The sequence below is a fragment of the Heptranchias perlo genome, chromosome 25 (assembly GCF_035084215.1).
Source record: "Heptranchias perlo isolate sHepPer1 chromosome 25, sHepPer1.hap1, whole genome shotgun sequence".
Classification (NCBI taxonomy): domain Eukaryota; kingdom Metazoa; phylum Chordata; class Chondrichthyes; order Hexanchiformes; family Hexanchidae; genus Heptranchias; species Heptranchias perlo.
In genome coordinates this window covers 4,348,047-4,366,533 of record NC_090349.1, presented here as the reverse complement: position 1 = coordinate 4,366,533, position 18,487 = coordinate 4,348,047, and the positions used below count along the sequence as shown (strand labels likewise).

General features: G+C 55.6%; 1 protein-coding gene across 1 annotated transcript in view; it reads left to right on the top strand.

Moving 5' to 3' along the window:
* The first annotated feature begins 1,779 nt into the window (after positions 1-1,779).
* tbx16 (T-box transcription factor 16) overlaps positions 1,780-18,487 on the top strand; it is a 50,971-nt gene continuing 34,263 nt past the window's right edge. The window contains exons 1-3 of the mRNA XM_068006349.1: positions 1,780-1,798; positions 8,582-8,741; positions 10,628-10,730. Of these exons, the coding sequence (XP_067862450.1) occupies positions 1,780-1,798; positions 8,582-8,741; positions 10,628-10,730 (282 nt within the window). The remainder of the gene's footprint in view (positions 1,799-8,581; positions 8,742-10,627; positions 10,731-18,487) is intronic.

The following is an 18,487-nucleotide window of genomic DNA, read 5'->3' as shown; positions in this document are numbered from 1 at the left end:
CCTGTCACTGGATGGTGATGAAGGAACAGGAAGGCTGGTTGAGCAGCTGAGTATTTGAAGCCTTGTGAGGTGTTTAAATGGCGGGCTGGGTCCCGGGAGGAGGGTGTGTGTCAGACTGCTCTCCCGGGCTGACTTTAACTCTTGTCGCCGATCTCCTTTGTGAGCTGATGGAAAAATAATGAGAGCGGGACAAGAAACGGTCACTGCACGTGTGCAGCAGAGTCGCATCATGAGGTCATCGGCCAGTGAGGTGCACAGAGCGCAGAGGGTAAAGGGCGGAGGATAGAGGGCAGAGGGCAGAGGGTGTCCGCTTGATGGTGTTATCGCTGACATCACCGGGGTGTGGGGGAGGGGGGGAACGTGTCTCGATCACTCCAACACTCAGGCGTGGTTATACAAACAGCAGGCACTAAGACCCAGGGGAAAATGGGTCTATAAGGCAGGTAAAGATGTCCTTTGATTTCTTCCCTCACCCTCTCCCCGGGTAACTAAGGGGTTCCATCGCATGTTGGCGCGGTGTGGCGCGGTGTGGCGCATTGGCGCAGTGTTGGCACGGTGTGGCGTGGTGTGGCGCATTGGCGCAGTGTTGGCACGGTGTGGCGTGGTGTGGCACGGTGTTGGCGCGGTGTGGCGCATTGGCGCAGTGTTGGCACGGTGTGGCACGGTGTGGCACGGTGTTGGCGCGGTGTGGCGCATTGGCGCAGTGTTGGCACGGTGTGGCGCGGTGTGGCACGGTGTTGGCATGGTGTGGCGCGGTGTGGCATGGTGTTGGCACGTTGGCGCGGCGTGGCACGGTGTTGGCGTGGTGTGGCGCGGTGTGGCACGGTGTTGGCATGGTGTGGCGCGGTGTGGCACGGTGTGGCGCATTGGCGCGGTGTTGGCACGGTGTGGCGCGGTGTGGCACGGTGTTGGCGTGGTGTAGCGCGGTGTGGCACGGTGTTGGCACGTTGGCGTGGTGTGGCACGGTGTGGCGCAGTGTTGGCACAGTGTGGCGCGGTGTGGCGCAGTGTTGGCGCGGCGTGGCACGGTGTGGCGCGGCGTGGCACGGTGTGGCGCGGTGTGGCGCGGCATGGCACGGTGTTGGCTCGGTGTGGCACGGTGTTGGCGCGGTGTGGCGCATTGGCGCAGTGTTGGCACGGTGTGGCGCGGCGTGGCACGGTGTGGCGCGGTGTGGCGCGGCATGGCACGGTGTTGGCGCGGTGTGGCACGGTGTTGGCGCGGTGTGGCGCATTGGCGCAGTGTTGGCACGGTGTGGCGCGGCGTGGCACGGTGTGGCGCGGCGTGGCACGGTGTGGCACGGTGTGGCACTCAGCTGTCGAGGCCGGACTGACGCAGCCAGCTGATCACCGAGGGCCGCCCAATATACATCTACCTGATCAAATGGACTGGCAGTTCCTTCCGTGGAAGTGGGCCTGGTGTTGTCCCCATTTCCTGTGGAGCTGTGCCTTGGTCATGCTAATTCTCTTTGATATCTGCCAAGCTCCGCAGAGGATGTCCCCTCCTATTGTCTGGGAGGCAGGACCACTTCAAAGGGAAGTGCAGACACCTAAAAAACTCCTGCAGCTCCACCCCAGCCCTTTTTCCCCAGGATATCGTCAATAAACGAGAGCAGCCTTCCCCCTCCCCTCTCCCACCACTCGCACCTCTCTCAGTGTGGGACACAAGCCCTGGGCTGCAGTCACTGATCACATTGCTCTGGCAGTCCCAGTATCGCAGTCTTGTTCTGGCTCCAGCGGATTATTAAACCCAAAGATTAGGCGAGTTTTTGTGTCGGAAACGATGGAGCAGGTGTCTCAGGGTGAGTTCACACTTTGTTGATCTACAACCTCTTGTCCTGTGTGTTGTATTTTTTTGTTGATCCCATGTCTGTACCTCTCTGGGAAAATTGGCATCGACAAATGGCCAGAGGCTGGTCTGTCCTGTCGTTCCTTTACCGTAATGTTTTATATTATCACAGGAAATCTTGTGCAAATCATAACCCAAAACCGGTAAATTGCCAGAAGGTTGAAGGAATGGGAAATGAAATTTAACACGGAGAAGTGTGAAATGATGCATTTTGGTAGGAAGAATGAGGAGAGGCAAAATAAACTAAATGGTACAATTTTAAAAGGGGGTGCAGGAACAGAGAGACCTGGGGGTGTATGTACACAAATCACTGGACGTGGCAGGACAAGTTGAGAAGGATGTTAAAAAAGTATATGGGATCCTGGGCTTTATTAATTGAGGTATAGAGTATAAAAGCAAGGAAGTTATTCTATACCTTTATAGGTTCAGCACAAATCTTTACTGGTTAGGCCTCAGCTGGAGTATTGTGTCCAATTCTGGGCACCACACTTTAGGAAGGATGTCAAGGGATGAGGGACTTCAGTTATGTGGAGAGACTGGAGAAGCTGGGGTTGTTCTCCTTACAGCAGAGAAGGTTAAGAAGAGATTTGATAGAGATGTTCACAATCGTGAAGTGTTTTGACAGAGTAAATAAGGAGAAACTGTTTCCAGTGGCAGAGGGTCGGTGACCAGAGGACACAGATTTAAGGTAATTGGCAAAAGAACCAGAGGGGAGATGAGGAGAATTTTTTTTTTATGCAGCGAGTTTTTATGATCTGGAATTTCTGCCTGAAAGGGCGGTGGAAGCAGATTCAATAATAACTTTCAAAATGGAATTGGATAAATATGTGAAAAGGAAAAATTTGCAGGGCTCTGGGGAAAGAGCGGGGGAGTGGGACTGATTGGCTAGCTCTTTCAAAGAGCCGGCACAGGCATGATGGGCCGAATGGCCTCCTCCTGTACTGTATCATTCTGTGAAGGAGTGAAGCTAGTCCTGTGTCGGGTGTCACAGACACACTGCAGTCTCTGGGAGGTCAGGGCAGCGGCCGGTCTTAATTGTATCAGTGATTTATATCAATTAGTGTTAATTGTATTCAGGTGGTGCGTATCAATCGGGGACTCTCGTATCCATTTATATGAGAGCTTATCCAGGGTGTGGAGTGGGTAATGTGGATCTCTGTGAATAAAGGCTTGGAAACAACTGAAGATCAGGCTCCAGGATTCTATCCTTCACCACAGGGCTATCCAATTTATAACAGCCGGTGAAATTTTCATACTCTGTACACTGGAGTTAACACAGAGAAACCCAGCTCACTCATCCCAGCAACAGAACCCGACACACAGCTAAAACTGGCTCGCAGACGCCAGTCTGACTCAGGCTGGTGTCTGTGAGTTAGACTGGCGTCTGTGAGTTAGACCGGTGTCTGTGAGCCAGACCAATATCTGTGAGTTAGACCGGTGTCTGTGAGCCAGACTGGTGTCTGTGAGTTAGACCGGTGTCTGTGAGTTAGACCGGTGTCTGTGAGTTAGACCGGTGTCTATGAGTTAGATCGGTGTCTGTGAGCCAGACCGGTGTCTGTGAGCCAGACCGGTGTCTGTGAGTTAGACCGGTATCTCTGAGTTAGACCGGTGTCTGTGAGTTAGACCGGTGTCTCTGAGTTAGACCGGTGTCTGTAAGCCAGACTGTGTCTGTGAGTTAGACCGGTGTCTGTGAGTTAGACCGGTATCTCTGAGTTAGACCGGTGTCTGTGAGCCAGACTGTGTCTGTGAGTTAGACCGGTGTCTGTGAGTTAGACCGGTGTCTGTGAGTTAGACCGGTGTCTGTGAGTTAGTCCGGCGTCTGTGATTTAGACCGGTGTCTGTGAGCCAGACCGGTGTCTGTGAGTTAGACCGGTATCTCTGAGTTAGACCGGTGTCTCTGAGTTAGACCGGTGTCTCTGAGTTAGACCGGTGTCTGTAAGCCAGACTGTGTCTGTGAGTTAGACCGGTGTCTGTGAGTTAGACCGGTATCTCTGAGTTAGACCGGTGTCTGTGAGCCAGACTGTGTCTGTGAGTTAGACCGGTGTCTGTGAGTTAGACCGGTGTCTGTGAGTTAGACCGGTGTCTGTGAGTTAGTCCGGCGTCTGTGATTTAGACCGGTGTCTGTGAGCCAGACCGGTGTCTGTGAGTTAGACCGGTGTCTGTGAGTTAGACTGGTGTCTGTGAGTTAGACCGGTGTCTGTGAGCCAGACCGGTGTCTGTGAGTTAGACCGGTGTCTGTGAGTTAGACCGGTGTCTGTGAGTTAGACCGGTGTCTGTGAGTTAGACCGGTGTCTGTGAGTTAGACCGGTGTCTGTGAGTTAGACCGGTGTCTGTGAGTTAGTCCGGCGTCTGTGAGTTAGACCGGTGTCTGTGAGTTAGACCGGTGTCTGTGAGTTAGACCGGTGTCTGTGAGTTAGACCGGTGTCTGTGAGTTAGACCGGTGTCTGTGAGTTAGACCGGTGTCTGTGAGCCAGACCGGTGTCTGTGAGTTAGACCGGTGTCTGTGAGTTAGACCGGTGTCTGTGAGTTAGTCCGGCGTCTGTGAGTTAGACCGGTGTCTGTGAGTTAGACCGGTGTCTGTGAGCCAGACCGGTGTCTGTGAGTTAGTCCGGTGTCTGTGAGTTAGACCGGTGTCTGTGAGCCAGACCGGTGTCTGTGAGTTAGACCGGCGAGTGATTTCCCTAGATTTAGAAGACATTAGTTATGTTCTTGGTTTTATAGCAGTTTATTTAGCAAAACAAAAATATCACAATTTGGCCAGTTTTATCTCCTGTGCACTTTGATTAATTTTTGCACATGTTGATATTTGTACAGTTATTGAATTTTGCAGGGCTATGTGGAAAGAGCTGGGGAATGGGTCTGATTGGATAGCTCTTTCAAAAAGCCGGCACAGGCAAGATGGGCCGAATGGCCTCCTTCTGTGCAAGATGATACTATGAAATACAAAGACGTCCTGTCGAGTGAGTTTTATTTCAAATGAAGCTTGTTTAAGCTAAACAAATACTGTAAACAAATTCCTCTTTTTATCAAGTGCTTTAAATGGGAAATTAAGTCGAGTAGTTCAGTCCAATGGTTATTGAATTAGCCTTTTTTTTTATTCGTTCATGGGATGTGGGCGTCGCTGGCGAGGCCGGCATTTATTGCCCATCCCTAATTGCCCTTGAGAAGGTGGTGGTGAGCCGCCTTCTTGAACCGCTGCAGTTCGTGTGGTGAAGGTTCTCCCACAGTGCTGTTAGGAAGGGAGTTCCAGGATTTTGACCCAGTGACGATGAAGGAACGGCGATATATTTCCAAGTCGGGATGGTGTGTGACTTGGAGGGGAACGTGCAGGTGGTGTTGTTCCCATGTACCTGCTGCCCTTGTCCTTCTAGGTGGTAGAGGTCGCGGGTTTGGGAGGTGCTGTCGAAGAAGCCTTGGCGAGTTGCTGCAGTGCATCCTGTGGATGGTGCACACTGCAGCCACAGTGCGCCGGTGGTGAAGGGAGTGAATGTTTAGGGTGGTGGATGGGGTGCCAATCAAGCGGGCTGCTTTGTCCTGGATGGTGTCGAGCTTCGAGTATTGTTGGAGCTGCACTCATCCAGGCAAGTGGAGAGTATTCCAACACACTCCTGACTTGTGCCTTGTAGATGGTGGAAAGGCTTTGGGGAGTCAGGATGTGAGTCACTCGCCACAGAATACCCAGCCTCTGACCTGCTCTTGTAGCCACAGTATTTATATGGCTGGTCCAGTTAAGTTTCTGGTCAATGGTGACCCCCCAGGACGTTGTTGGTGGGGGATTCGGCGATGGTAATGCCGTTGAATATCAAGGGGAGGTGATTAGACTCTCTCTTGTTGGAGATGGTCATTGCCTGGCACATCTTTGTTAAGAAATATAGTCTGAAGTTATTTCTGTTTTTAAAGTTTGTTGAAACCAGTCTTTTATTTGTGGTTTAACAAACATTGTGATTCCATCTCACCCCTTGTCCCAAACTTGGTGACCCCACCTTTCCCCGGTGTGACCCCTCTCATTCACTATGCTGACCACAGCCTTTTCGAGGTTCTCCTCCATCGGACTGGGGGCCAGGTCAGGAATGGTGGAGAGTCGGAACGTGAAGCTGTCACATGGGAGATCAGTCGTCGATTCCAGGAGACTCTCCGACAGTCCAGGAGGGGGATGGTAAATCTCGGTACATGGTGCCCATTTTAGGGATGGTGACCCTCGGTACATGGTGCCCATTTTAGGGTTGGTAAATCTCGGTACATGGTGCCCATTTTAGGGATGGTAAATCTCGGTACATGGTGCCCATTTTAGGGATGGTAAATCTCGGTACATGGTGCCCATTTTAGGGATGGTAAATCTCGGTACATGGTGCCCATTTTAGGGATGGTAAATCTCGGTACATGGTGCCCATTTTAGGGATGGTAAATCTCGGTACATGGTGCCCATTTTAGGGATGGTGACCCTCGGTACATGGTGCCCATTTTAGGGTTGGTAAATCTCGGTACATGGTGCCCATTTTAGGGATGGTGACCCTCGGTACATGGTGCCCATTTTAGGGTTGGTAAATCTCGGTACATGGTGCCCATTTTAGGGATGGTAACCCTCGATACACGGTGCCCATTTTAGGGATGGTAACCCTCGATACACGGTGCCCATTTTAGGGATGGTAACCCTCGATACATGGTGCCCATTTTAGGGACGGTGACCCTCGGTACATGGTGCCCATTTTAGGGACGGTGACCCTCGGTACATGGTGCCCATTTTAGGGATGGTAAATCTCGGTACATGGTGCCCATTTTAGGGATGGTAAATCTCGGTACATGGTGCCCATTTTAAGGATGGTAAATCTCGGTACATGGTGCCCATTTTAGGGATGGTAACCCTCGGTACATGGTGCCCATTTTAGGGTTGGTAAATCTCGATACATGGTGCCCATTTTAGGGATGGTAACCCTCGATACATGGTGCCCATTTTAGGGATGGTAACCCTCGGTACATGGTGCCCATTTTAGGGATGGTAACCCTCGATACACGGTGCCCATTTTAGGGATGGTGACCCTCGGTACATGGTGCCCATTTTAGGGTTGGTAAATCTCAGTACACGGTGCCCATTTTAGGGATGGTAACCCTCGGTACATGGTGCCCATTTTAGGGATGGTAACCCTCGGTACATGGTGCCCATTTTAGGGATGGTAACCCTCGGTACATGGTGCCCATTTTAGGGTTGGTAAATCTCGATACACGGTGCCCATTTTAGGGATGGTAAATCTCGGTACATGGTGCCCATTTTAGGGATGGTAAATCTCGGTACATGGTGCCCATTTTAGGGATGGTAAATCTCGGTACACGGTGCCCATTTTAGGGATGGTAACCCTCGGTACATGGTGCCCATTTTAGGGATGGTAACCCTCGGTACATGGTGCCCATTTTAGGGATGGTAAATCTCGGTACATGATGCCCATTTTAGGGATGGTAACCCTCGGTACATGGTGCCCATTTTAGGGATGGTGACCCTCAGTACATGGTGCCCATTTTAGGGTTGGTAAATCTCGGTACATGGTGCCCATTTTAGGGATGGTAACCCTCGGTACATGGTGCCCATTTTAGGGATGGTGACCCTCGGTACATGGTGCCCATTTTAGGGATGGTGACCCTCGGTACATGGTGCCCATTTTAGGGATGGTGACCCTCAGTACATGGTGCCCATTTTAGGGATGGTGACCCTCGGTACATGGTGCCCATTTTAGGGATGGTGACCCTCGGTACACGGTGCCCATTTTAGGGATGGTGACCCTCGGTACATGGTGCCCATTTTAGGGATGGTGACCCTCAGTACATGGTGCCCATTTTAGGAATGGTAAATCTCGGCACACGGTGCCCATTTTAGGGATGGTGACCCTCAGTACATGGTGCCCATTTTAGGGATGGTAAATCTCGGTACATGGTGCCCATTTTAGAGATGGTAAATCTCGATACACGGTGCCCATTTTAGAGATGATGTGGAGATGCCGGTGATGGACTGGGGTTGACAATTGTAAACAATTTTACAACACCAAGTTATAGTCCAGCAATTTTATTTTGATAATAAAATTGCTGGACTATAACTTGGTGTTGTAAAATTGTTTACATTTTAGAGATGGTAACCCTCGGTACATGGTGCCCATTTTACCTCCAGCAGGGTGTGAAGCCTCTCCGTTCTCACTCTGTAAAGAATTGGCTTTTCCCTCCTAAAGAAAGGAAGACTTGTATTTCTATAGCGCCTTTCATGACCTCAGGATGTCCCACAGTGCTTCACAGCAAATGAAGTCCTTTTAAAGTGTAGTCACTGTTGTAATGTCGGAAATTTGAGCACAGCAAGATCCCACAAACAGCAATGAGATAATGACCGAATAATTTGTATTGGTTATGTTGATTGAGGGATCAATATTGGCTGGGACACCGGGGAGAACTCCCCTGCTCTTCTTCCAGTAGTGCTCCCACGGGATCTTTTACATCTACCCGAGGGGGCAGATGGGGCCTTGGTTTAGCGTCACTCCCTCAGTACTGCACTGGAGTGTCAGCCGGGATTATGGGCTCAAGTCTCTAATTCTCCCTCTATAAAGAACGCAGACCTCTTTCACAAATTTTTAAACGGTGAAATTATTTCCGCTGCAGGTTTTGCGAAGGAGGGCAGGCTTTGGCCTAGGCCTAGGCCTCAGGCTGTGCGTGTTCAGGGTGCTGATTCTGGCTCACTAAATCCATTGTTTTTCTTCCTCAGTGCCAAAGCCACGCCTGGAGCGCGAGCCCTCACCATCCCCGAGGGCCGTTGCCAGCCAGGCCGACTCCTGGAGCAGCATCAGGGTGACCCTGGAAGACCAGCAACTGTGGCAGAAGTTTCATGAGATTGGCACCGAAATGATCATCACCAAAACGGGCAGGTAAAGTGCCCCAACAATCACAAGGGGCCACAGCGATCCCAGGATACGGGCAGATACAGGGAGGCAGAGAGAGAGGGAGGGGCAGGTGCAGAAGCAGAGAAAGGGAGAAGGTTGAGGGCTGGGGCAGAGGTACGGCCGAGGATACAGCTGACGGTGTCGATAGGGCCCGTGGCTAACTTTGCACCTGAACCTCCCACACGAAGGGCTCCCATCTCCCCATGCCATTGCAGGCCTGGGCCTGATGAAGTGCAGACAGGAGGTCGTGCACTGACCCATCTGTAGAGGCCTGGGATGAGGCTCCCCTGTACTCTTAGACTGGTGAAATGGGCAGACACATGGCAGATACAATTTAACGCAGAGAAGTGTGAAGTGATACATTTTGGTAGGAAGAGTGAGGAGATACAATATAAACTAAATGGTACAATTTTAAAGGGGGTGCAGGAACGGAGACCTGGGGGTATAGGTACACAAATCTTTGAAGGTGGCAGGACAAGTTGAGAAGGATGTTAAAAAAGCATACAGGATCCTTGGCGTTATAAGTAGAGGCCATAGACCATAAGACCATAAGAGATAGGAGCAGGAGCAGGCCATTTGGCCCTTCGAGCCTGCTCCGCCATTTAATGAGACCATGGCTGATTTGATTATTACCTCAACTCCACTTTTCCACCTTTTCCCCATATCCTTTGACTCCCTTGCTGATCACAGAGTACAAAAGCAAGGAAGTTATGCCAAATGTTTATAAATCACTGGTTAGGCCCCAGCTGGAGTGTTGTGTCCAATTCTGGGCACCACACTTTAGGAAGGATGTCAAGGCCTTGGAGAGGGTGCAGAGGAGATTTACTAGAATGGTTCCAGGGATGAGGGACTTCAAATACGTGGAGAGTCTGGAGAAGCTGGGGTTGTTCTCCTTAGGACAGAGATGGTTAAGAAGATATTTGACAGAGGTGTTCACAATCATGAGTGGTTTTGATAGAGTAAATAAGGAGAAACTGTTTCCAGTGGCAGAGGGTCGGTGACCAGAGGACACAGATTTAAGGTAATTGGCAAAAGAACCAGAGGGGAGATGAGGAGAATTTTTTTATGCAGCGAGTTGTGATGATCTGGAATGCGCTGCCTGAAAGGGTGGTGGAAGCAGATTCAACAATAACTTTCAAAAGGGAATTGGATAAAATACTTGAAGGGGAAAAATTTACAGGGCTATGGGGAAAGAGCAGGGGAGTGGGACTAATTAGATAACTCTTTGTGGTTGGTGTTAAGGGAATAATGCCCGGTTTCTGATGGCCCAGAGACTGCCTGCAATGAATCGCTGAGCCATACAGGCCCAGAATGGTCCAGGTTTGATTCCTATTCTGTACTGAGTTACTAATCTCAGCCGGGATAGGAGGACCAACACTACAACTGGCTCACCTGCCAAGCCCCACGTGACTCACCCTCCTGCAACCCCGCGGTCCTGAGTTCAAATCCCACCAGTGGCGGGTTATGAAATCTGGTAATTTGTGGAGCTGGCAGCAGAAAGAAATGGCCAATGGAAACTGTTGGGATTTTGTAAAAGCCCAACGGGTTCACTCGTTCTTCGGGCAAGGAATCTCAGCCCAGGTCCCGCTCTTCATTGCTGGAAACTGTCTAGATGTCGGGTAAGGACAGAATTGGGCTTGGTTGCGATGCCCCCCAGAGTTGAACATCATCACACCACTCGGCCTCCAGGCTCACACGCCAGGAATGGGTCACTTGGGCAACGTATTGAGAGTGTCGCCCAGCAGGTCTCAGGACCTCCAGGTGAGGAGGGGGAGGAAGAGTGGGGAGACCCTGAAGGGGGGGAAGGAAATGGATCAGACAGTAAAGAGGGAAGTGTTTGATTTGCTTTTTAATGGAGTGTGTTCCTTTAGGAGGATGTTCCCTCAGTGTAAGGTCAGCGTGACTGGGTTAATGCCGTTCTCCAGATACATGATCATGGTCGACCTGGTCCCCGCTGATGGAATGCGGTACAAGGTGAGGACTCGAGGGAACAAAAGCCCAGGGGACAACGGGGCATCGCTATAGCAACCGGTGCTGTCACTCAGCCTTCAGTGTCAACAACGGCTCGGTGGGAGCACACTCGCCTCCGAGTCAGAAGGTCATGGATTCAAGTCCCAATTCAGAGGCTTGAGCTCATATACAAGGCTGACATTTCAGTGAGGTACTGAGGGAGTGCTGCACTGTCGGAGGGTCAGTACTGAGGGAGCGCTGCACTGTCGGAGGGTCAGTACTGAGGGAGCGCTGCACTGTCGGAGGGTCAGTACTGAGGGAGCGCTGCACTGTCGGAGGGTCAGTACTGAGGGAGTGCTGCACTGTCGGAGGGTCAGTACTGAGGGAGTGCTGCACTGTCGGAGGGTCAGTGCTGAGGGAGTGCTGCACTGTCGGAGGGTCAGTACTGAGGGAGTGCTGCACTGTCGGAGGGTCAGTACTGAGGGAGTGCTGCACTGTCAGAGGGTCAGTACTGAGGGAGTGCTGCACTGTCGGAGGGTCAGTACTGAGGGAGCGCTGCACTGTCGGAGGGTCAGTACTGAGGGAGTGCTGCACTGTCGGAGGGTCAGTACTGAGGGAGCGCTGCACCGTCGGAGGGTCAGTACTGAGGGAGCGCTGCACTGTCGGAGGGTCAGTACTGAGGGAGCGCTGCACTGTCGGAGGGTCAGTACTGAGGGAGTGCTGCACTGTCGGAGGGTCAGTACTGAGGGAGCGCTGCACTGTCGGAGGGTCAGTACTGAGGGAGTGCTGCACTGTCGGAGGGTCAGTACTGAGGGAGTGCTGCACTGTCGGAGGGTCAGTACTGAGGGAGTGCTGCACTGTCGGAGGGTCAGTACTGAGGGAGCGCTGCACTGTCGGAGGGTCAGTACTGAGGGAGTGCTGCACTGTCGGAGGGTCAGTACTGAGGGAGCGCTGCACTGTCGGAGGGTCAGTACTGAGGGAGCGCTGCACTGTCGGAGGGTCAGTACTGAGGGAGCGCTGCACTGTCGGAGGGTCAGTACTGAGGGAGCGCTGCACTGTCGGAGGGTCAGTACTGAGGGAGTGCTGCACTGTCGGAGGGTCAGTACTGAGGGAGCGCTGCACTGTCGGAGGGTCAGTACTGAGGGAGTGCAGCACCGTCGGAGGGTCAGTGCTGAGGGAGTGCTGCACTGTCGGAGGGTCAGTACTGAGGGAGTGCTGCACTGTCGGAGGGTCAGTACTGAGGGAGTGCTGCACTGTCGGAGGGTCAGTGCTGAGGGAGCGCTGCACTGTCGGAGGGTCAGTACTGAGGGAGCGCTGCACTGTCGGAGGGTCAGTGCTGAGGGAGTGCAGCACCGTCGGAGGGTCAGTGCTGAGGGAGTGCAGCACTGTCGGAGGGTCAGTACTGAGGGAGTGCTGCACTGTCGGAGGGTCAGTGCTGAGGGAGCGCTGCACTGTCGGAGAGTCAGTGCTGAGGGAGCGCTGCACTGTCGGAGGGTCAGTGCTGAGGGAGCGCTGCACTGTCGGTGGGTCAGTGCTGAGGGAGCGCTGCACTGTCGGAGGGTCAGTGCTGAGGGAGCGCTGCACTGTCGGAGGGTCAGTGCTGAGGGAGCGCTGCACTGTCGGAGGGGCGGTACTGAGGGAGCGCTGCACTGTCGGAGGGGCGGTACTGAGGGAGCGCTGCACTGTCGGAGGGGCGGTACTGAGGGAGCGCTGCACTGTCGGAGGGTCAGTACTGAGGGAGCGCTGCACTGTCGGAGGGTCAGTACTGAGGGAGCGCTGCACTGTTGGAGGGTCAGTACTGAGGGAGTGCTGCACTGTCGGAGGGTCAGTGCTGAGGGAGCGCTGCACTGTCGGAGGGTCAGTACTGAGGGAGCACTGCACTGTCGGAGGGTCAGTGCTGAGGGAGCGCTGCACTGTCGGAGGGTCAGTACTGAGGGAGCGCTGCACTGTCGGAGGGTCAGTGCTGAGGGAGTGCAGCACCGTCGGAGGGTCAGTGCTGAGGGAGTGCTGCACTGTCGGAGGGTCAGTACTGAGGGAGCGCTGCACTGTCGGAGGGTCAGTGCTGAGGGAGCGCTGCACTGTCGGAGGGTCAGTGCTGAGGGAGCGCTGCACTGTCGGAGGGTCAGTGCTGAGGGAGCGCTGCACTGTCGGAGGGTCAGTGCTGAGGGAGCGCTGCACTGTCGGAGGGTCAGTGCTGAGGGAGCGCTGCACTGTCGGAGGGTCAGTGCTGAGGGAGCGCTGCACTGTCGGAGGGTCAGTGCTGAGGGAGCGCTGCACTGTCGGAGGGTCAGTGCTGAGGGAGCGCTGCACTGTCGGAGGGTCAGTGCTGAGGGAGCGCTGCACCGTCGGAGGGTCAGTACTGAGGGAGCGCTGCACTGTCGGAGGGTCAGTACTGAGGGAGTGCTGCACTGTCGGAGGGTCAGTGCTGAGGGAGCGCTGCACTGTCGGAGGGTCAGTACTGAGGGAGCGCTGCACTGTCGGAGGGGCGGTACTGAGGGAGCGCTGCACTGTCGGAGGGGCGGTACTGAGGGAGCGCTGCACTGTCGGAGGGGCGGTACTGAGGGAGCGCTGCACTGTCGGAGGGGCGGTACTGAGGGAGCGCTGCACTGTCGGAGGGTCCGTACTGAGGGAGCGCTGCACTGTCGGAGGGTCAGTACTGAGGGAGCGCTGCACTGTCGGAGGGTCAGTACTGAGGGAGCGCTGCACTGTCGGAGGGTCAGTACTGAGGGAGTGCTGCACTGTCGGAGGGTCAGTACTGAGGGAGTGCTGCACTGTCGGAGGGTCAGTACTGAGGGAGCGCTGCACTGTCGGAGGGTCAGTACTGAGGGAGCGCTGCACTGTCGGAGGGTCAGTACTGAGGGAGCGCTGCACTGTCGGAGGGTCAGTACTGAGGGAGTGCTGCACTGTCGGAGGGTCAGTACTGAGGGAGTGCTGCACTGTCGGAGGGTCAGTACTGAGGGAGTGCTGCACTGTCGGAGGGTCAGTACTGAGGGCGTGCTGCACTGTCGGAGGGTCAGTACTGAGGGAGCGCTGCACTGTCGGAGGGTCAGTACTGAGGGAGTGCTGCACTGTCGGAGGGTCAGTACTGAGGGAGCGCTGCACCGTCGGAGGGTCAGTACTGAGGGAGCGCTGCACTGTCGGAGGGTCAGTACTGAGGGAGCGCTGCACTGTCGGAGGGTCAGTACTGAGGGAGTGCTGCACTGTCGGAGGGTCAGTACTGAGGGAGCGCTGCACTGTCGGAGGGTCAGTACTGAGGGAGCGCTGCACTGTCGGAGGGTCAGTACTGAGGGAGTGCTGCACCGTCGGAGGGTCAGTACTGAGGGAGTGCTGCACTGTCGGAGGGTCAGTACTGAGGGAGTGCTGCACCGTCGGAGGGTCAGTACTGAGGGAGTGCTGCACTGTGGGAGGGTCAGTACTGAGGGAGCGCGACACTGTCGGAGGGTCAGTGCTGAGGGAGCGCTGCACTGTCGGAGGGTCAGTACTGAGGGAGCGCTGCACTGTCGGAGGGTCAGTACTGAGGGAGTGCTGCACCGTCGGAGGGTCAGTACTGAGGGAGCGCTGCACCGTCGGAGGGTCAGTACTGAGGGAGCGCTGCACTGTCGGAGGGTCAGTGCTGAGGGAGCGCTGCACTGTCGGAGGGTCAGTGCTGAGGGAGCGCTGCACTGTCGGAGGGTCAGTGCTGAGGGAGCGCTGCACTGTCGGAGGGTCAGTACTGAGGGAGTGCTGCACTGTCGGAGGGTCAGTACTGAGGGAGTGCTGCACTGTCGGTGGGTCAGTACTGAGGGAGCGCTGCACTGTCGGAGGGTCAGTGCTGAGGGAGCGCTGCACTGTCGGAGGGTCAGTGCTGAGGGAGCGCTGCACTGTCGGAGGGGCGGTACTGAGGGAGCGCTGCACTGTCGGAGGGGCGGTACTGAGGGAGCGCTGCACTGTCGGAGGGGCGGTACTGAGGGAGCGCTGCACTGTCGGAGGGTCTGTACTGAGGGAGCGCTGCACTGTCGGAGGGTCAGTACTGAGGGAGCGCTGCACTGTCGGAGGGTCAGTGCTGAGGGAGCGCTGCACTGTCGGAGGGTCAGTGCTGAGGGAGAGCTGCACTGTCGGAGGGTCAGTACTGAGGGAGCGCTGCACTGTCGGAGGGTCAGTACTGAGGGAGCGCTGCACTGTCGGAGGGGCGGTACTGAGGGAGCGCTGCACTGTCGGAGGGGCGGTACTGAGGGAGCGCTGCACTGTCGGAGGGTCAGTACTGAGGGAGTGCAGCACCGTCGGAGGGTCAGTGCTGAGGGAGTGCTGCACTGTCGGAGGGTCAGTACTGAGGGAGTGCTGCACTGTCGGAGGGTCAGTGCTGAGTGAGCGCTGCACTGTCGGAGGGTCAGTGCTGAGGGAGCGCTGCACTGTCGGAGGGTCAGTACTGAGGGAGAGCTGCACTGTCGGAGGGTCAGTGCTGAGGGAGCGCTGCACTGTCGGAGGGTCAGTGCTGAGGGAGCGCTGCACTGTCGGAGGGTCAGTGCTGAGGGAGCGCTGCACTGTCGGAGGGTCAGTGCTGAGGGAGCGCTGCACTGTCGGAGGGTCAGTACTGAGGGAGCGCTGCACTGTCGGAGGGTCAGTACTGAGGGAGCGCTGCACTGTCGGAGGGGCGGTACTGAGGGAGCGCTGCACTGTCGGAGGGGCGGTACTGAGGGAGCGCTGCACTGTCGGAGGGTCAGTACTGAGGGAGTGCAGCACCGTCGGAGGGTCAGTGCTGAGGGAGTGCTGCACTGTCGGAGGGTCAGTACTGAGGGAGTGCTGCACTGTCGGAGGGTCAGTGCTGAGGGAGCGCTGCACTGTCGGAGGGTCAGTGCTGAGGGAGCGCTGCACTGTCGGAGGGTCAGTACTGAGGGAGAGCTGCACTGTCGGAGGGTCAGTGCTGAGGGAGCGCTGCACTGTCGGAGGGTCAGTGCTGAGGGAGCGCTGCACTGTCGGAGGGTCAGTGCTGAGGGAGCGCTGCACTGTCGGAGGGTCAGTGCTGAGGGAGCGCTGCACTGTCGGAGGGGCGGTACTGAGGGAGCGCTGCACTGTCGGAGGGGCGGTACTGAGTGAGCGCTGCACTGTCGGAGGGTCCGTACTGAGGGAGCGCTGCACTGTCGGAGGGTCAGTACTGAGGGAGCGCTGCACTGTCGGAGGGTCAGTACTGAGGGAGCGCTGCACTGTCGGAGGGTCAGTACTGAGGGAGTGCTGCACCGTCGGAGGGTCAGTACTGAGGGAGTGCTGCACCGTCGGAGGGTCAGTACTGAGGGAGCGCTGCACTGTCGGAGGGTCAGTACTGAGGGAGCGCTGCACTGTCGGAGGGTCAGTACTGAGGGAGCGCTGCACTGTCGGAGGGTCAGTACTGAGGGAGCGCTGCACTGTCGGAGGGTCAGTACTGAGGGAGTGCTGCACTGTCGGAGGGTCAGTACTGAGGGAGTGCTGCACTGTCGGAGGGTCAGTACTGAGGGAGTGCTGCACTGTCGGAGGGTCAGTACTGAGGGAGTGCTGCACTGTCGGAGGGTCAGTACTGAGGGAGCGCTGCACTGTCGGAGGGTCAGTACTGAGGGAGTGCTGCACTGTCGGAGGGTCAGTACTGAGGGAGCGCTGCACCGTCGGAGGGTCAGTACTGAGGGAGCGCTGCACTGTCGGAGGGTCAGTACTGAGGGAGCGCTGCACTGTCGGAGGGTCAGTACTGAGGGAGTGCTGCACTGTCGGAGGGTCAGTACTGAGGGAGCGCTGCACTGTCGGAGGGTCAGTACTGAGGGAGTGCTGCACTGTCGGAGGGTCAGTACTGAGGGAGTGCTGCACCGTCGGAGGGTCAGTACTGAGGGAGTGCTGCACCGTCGGAGGGTCAGTACTGAGGGAGTGCTGCACTGTCGGAGGGTCAGTACTGAGGGAGTGCTGCACTGTCGGAGGGTCAGTACTGAGGGAGTGCTGCACTGTCGGAGGGTCAGTACTGAGGGAGTGCTGCACTGTCGGAGGGTCAGTACTGAGGGAGTGCTGCACTGTCGGAGGGTCAGTACTGAGGGAGTGCTGCACTGTCGGAGGGTCAGTACTGAGGGAGTGCTGCACCGTCGGAGGGTCAGTACTGAGGGAGTGCTGCACCGTCGGAGGGTCAGTACTGAGGGAGTGCTGCACCGTCGGAGGGTCAGTACTGAGGGAGTGCTGCACCGTCGGAGGGTCAGTACTGAGGGAGTGCTGCACCGTCGGAGGGTCAGTACTGAGGGAGTGCTGCACCGTCGGAGGGTCAGTACTGAGGGAGTGCTGCACTGTCGGAGGGTCAGTACTGAGGGAGTGCTGCACTGTCGGAGGGTCAGTACTGAGGGAGTGCTGCACCGTCGGAGGGTCAGTACTGAGGGAGTGCTGCACTGTCGGAGGGCCAGTACTGAGGGAGTGCTGCACTGTCGGAGGGTCAGTACTGAGGGAGTGCTGCACTGTCGGAGGGTCAGTACTGAGGGAGTGCTGCACTGTCGGAGGGTCAGTACTGAGGGAGTGCTGCACTGTCGGAGGGTCAGTACTGAGGGAGTGCTGCACTGTCGGAGGGTCAGTACTGAGGGAGTGCTGCACTGTCGGAGGGTCAGTACTGAGGGAGTGCTGCACTGTCGGAGGGTCAGTACTGAGGGAGTGCTGCACTGTCGGAGGGTCAGTACTGAGGGAGTGCTGCACTGTCGGAGGGTCAGTACTGAGGGAGTGCTGCACTGTCGGAGGGTCAGTACTGAGGGAGTGCTGCACTGTCGGAGGGTCAGTACTGAGGGAGTGCTGCACTGTCGGAGGGTCAGTACTGAGGGAGTGCTGCACTGTCGGAGGGTCAGTACTGAGGGAGTGCTGCACTGTCGGAGGGTCAGTACTTGGCAACTCCTCGCCCATACCCTGAGAATGAACATTTTAATCAATCCGGTTTTGAAACCGGTTTCAATCAGCAGGTTCAAACAGTGCCCTGGATTTTCCTGGCATATCCCCACGCTGAATTGACAGCATAGCGGCAGAAAATGCAGGAAACACAGGCCATCCCCGCATCCCTGTCCGTCCGAGACTTTCCTCCCCCCGGCCCGAGCCGGAGAGCCTGCCAGCTGTCCTTCACCGTGCTCTGCATGTCAGTGAGGCCAGGCCCGGTGACCTGGCCCATTACCCTACCTTTTGCTGCTGATCCCATCACCCTCGGGTGCTGCCAGGCGAGCAGGAGAGGGCAGTGGAAGAAATCAGAGAATCATAGAAAGGTTACAGCACGGAAGGAGGCCATTCGGCCCATCGAGTCCTCGCCGGTCTGTGCAAAAGCAATCCAGCTGGTCCCACTCCCCCGCCCTATCCCCGTAGACCTCCAATTTTTTTCCTTTCAAGTACTTATCCAATTCCCTTTTGAAGGCCATGATTGAATCTGCCTCCACCACCCCCTCGGGCCGTGCATTCCAGATCCTAACCACTCGCTGTGTAAAATAGTTTTTCCTCATGTCGCCTTTGGTTCTTTTGCCAATCACCTTAAATCTATGTCCTCTGGTCCTTGACCCTTTCGCCAATGGGAACAGTTTCTCTCTATCTACTCTGTCTAGACCCTTCATGATTTTGAATACCTCGATCAAATCTCCTCGCAACCGTCTCTGTTCCAAGGAGAACAACCCCAGCTTCTCCAGTCTATCCACGTAACTAAAGTCCCTCTTACCTGGAATCATTCTAGTAAATCTCTTCTGCACCCTCTCTAAGGCCCGGCACAGTAGCAAATGACTCCCAGATGTCCTTTTTGGAAAGAGAATGCCCTGTAATGGGAATCCCTCCTTCACCTTAGG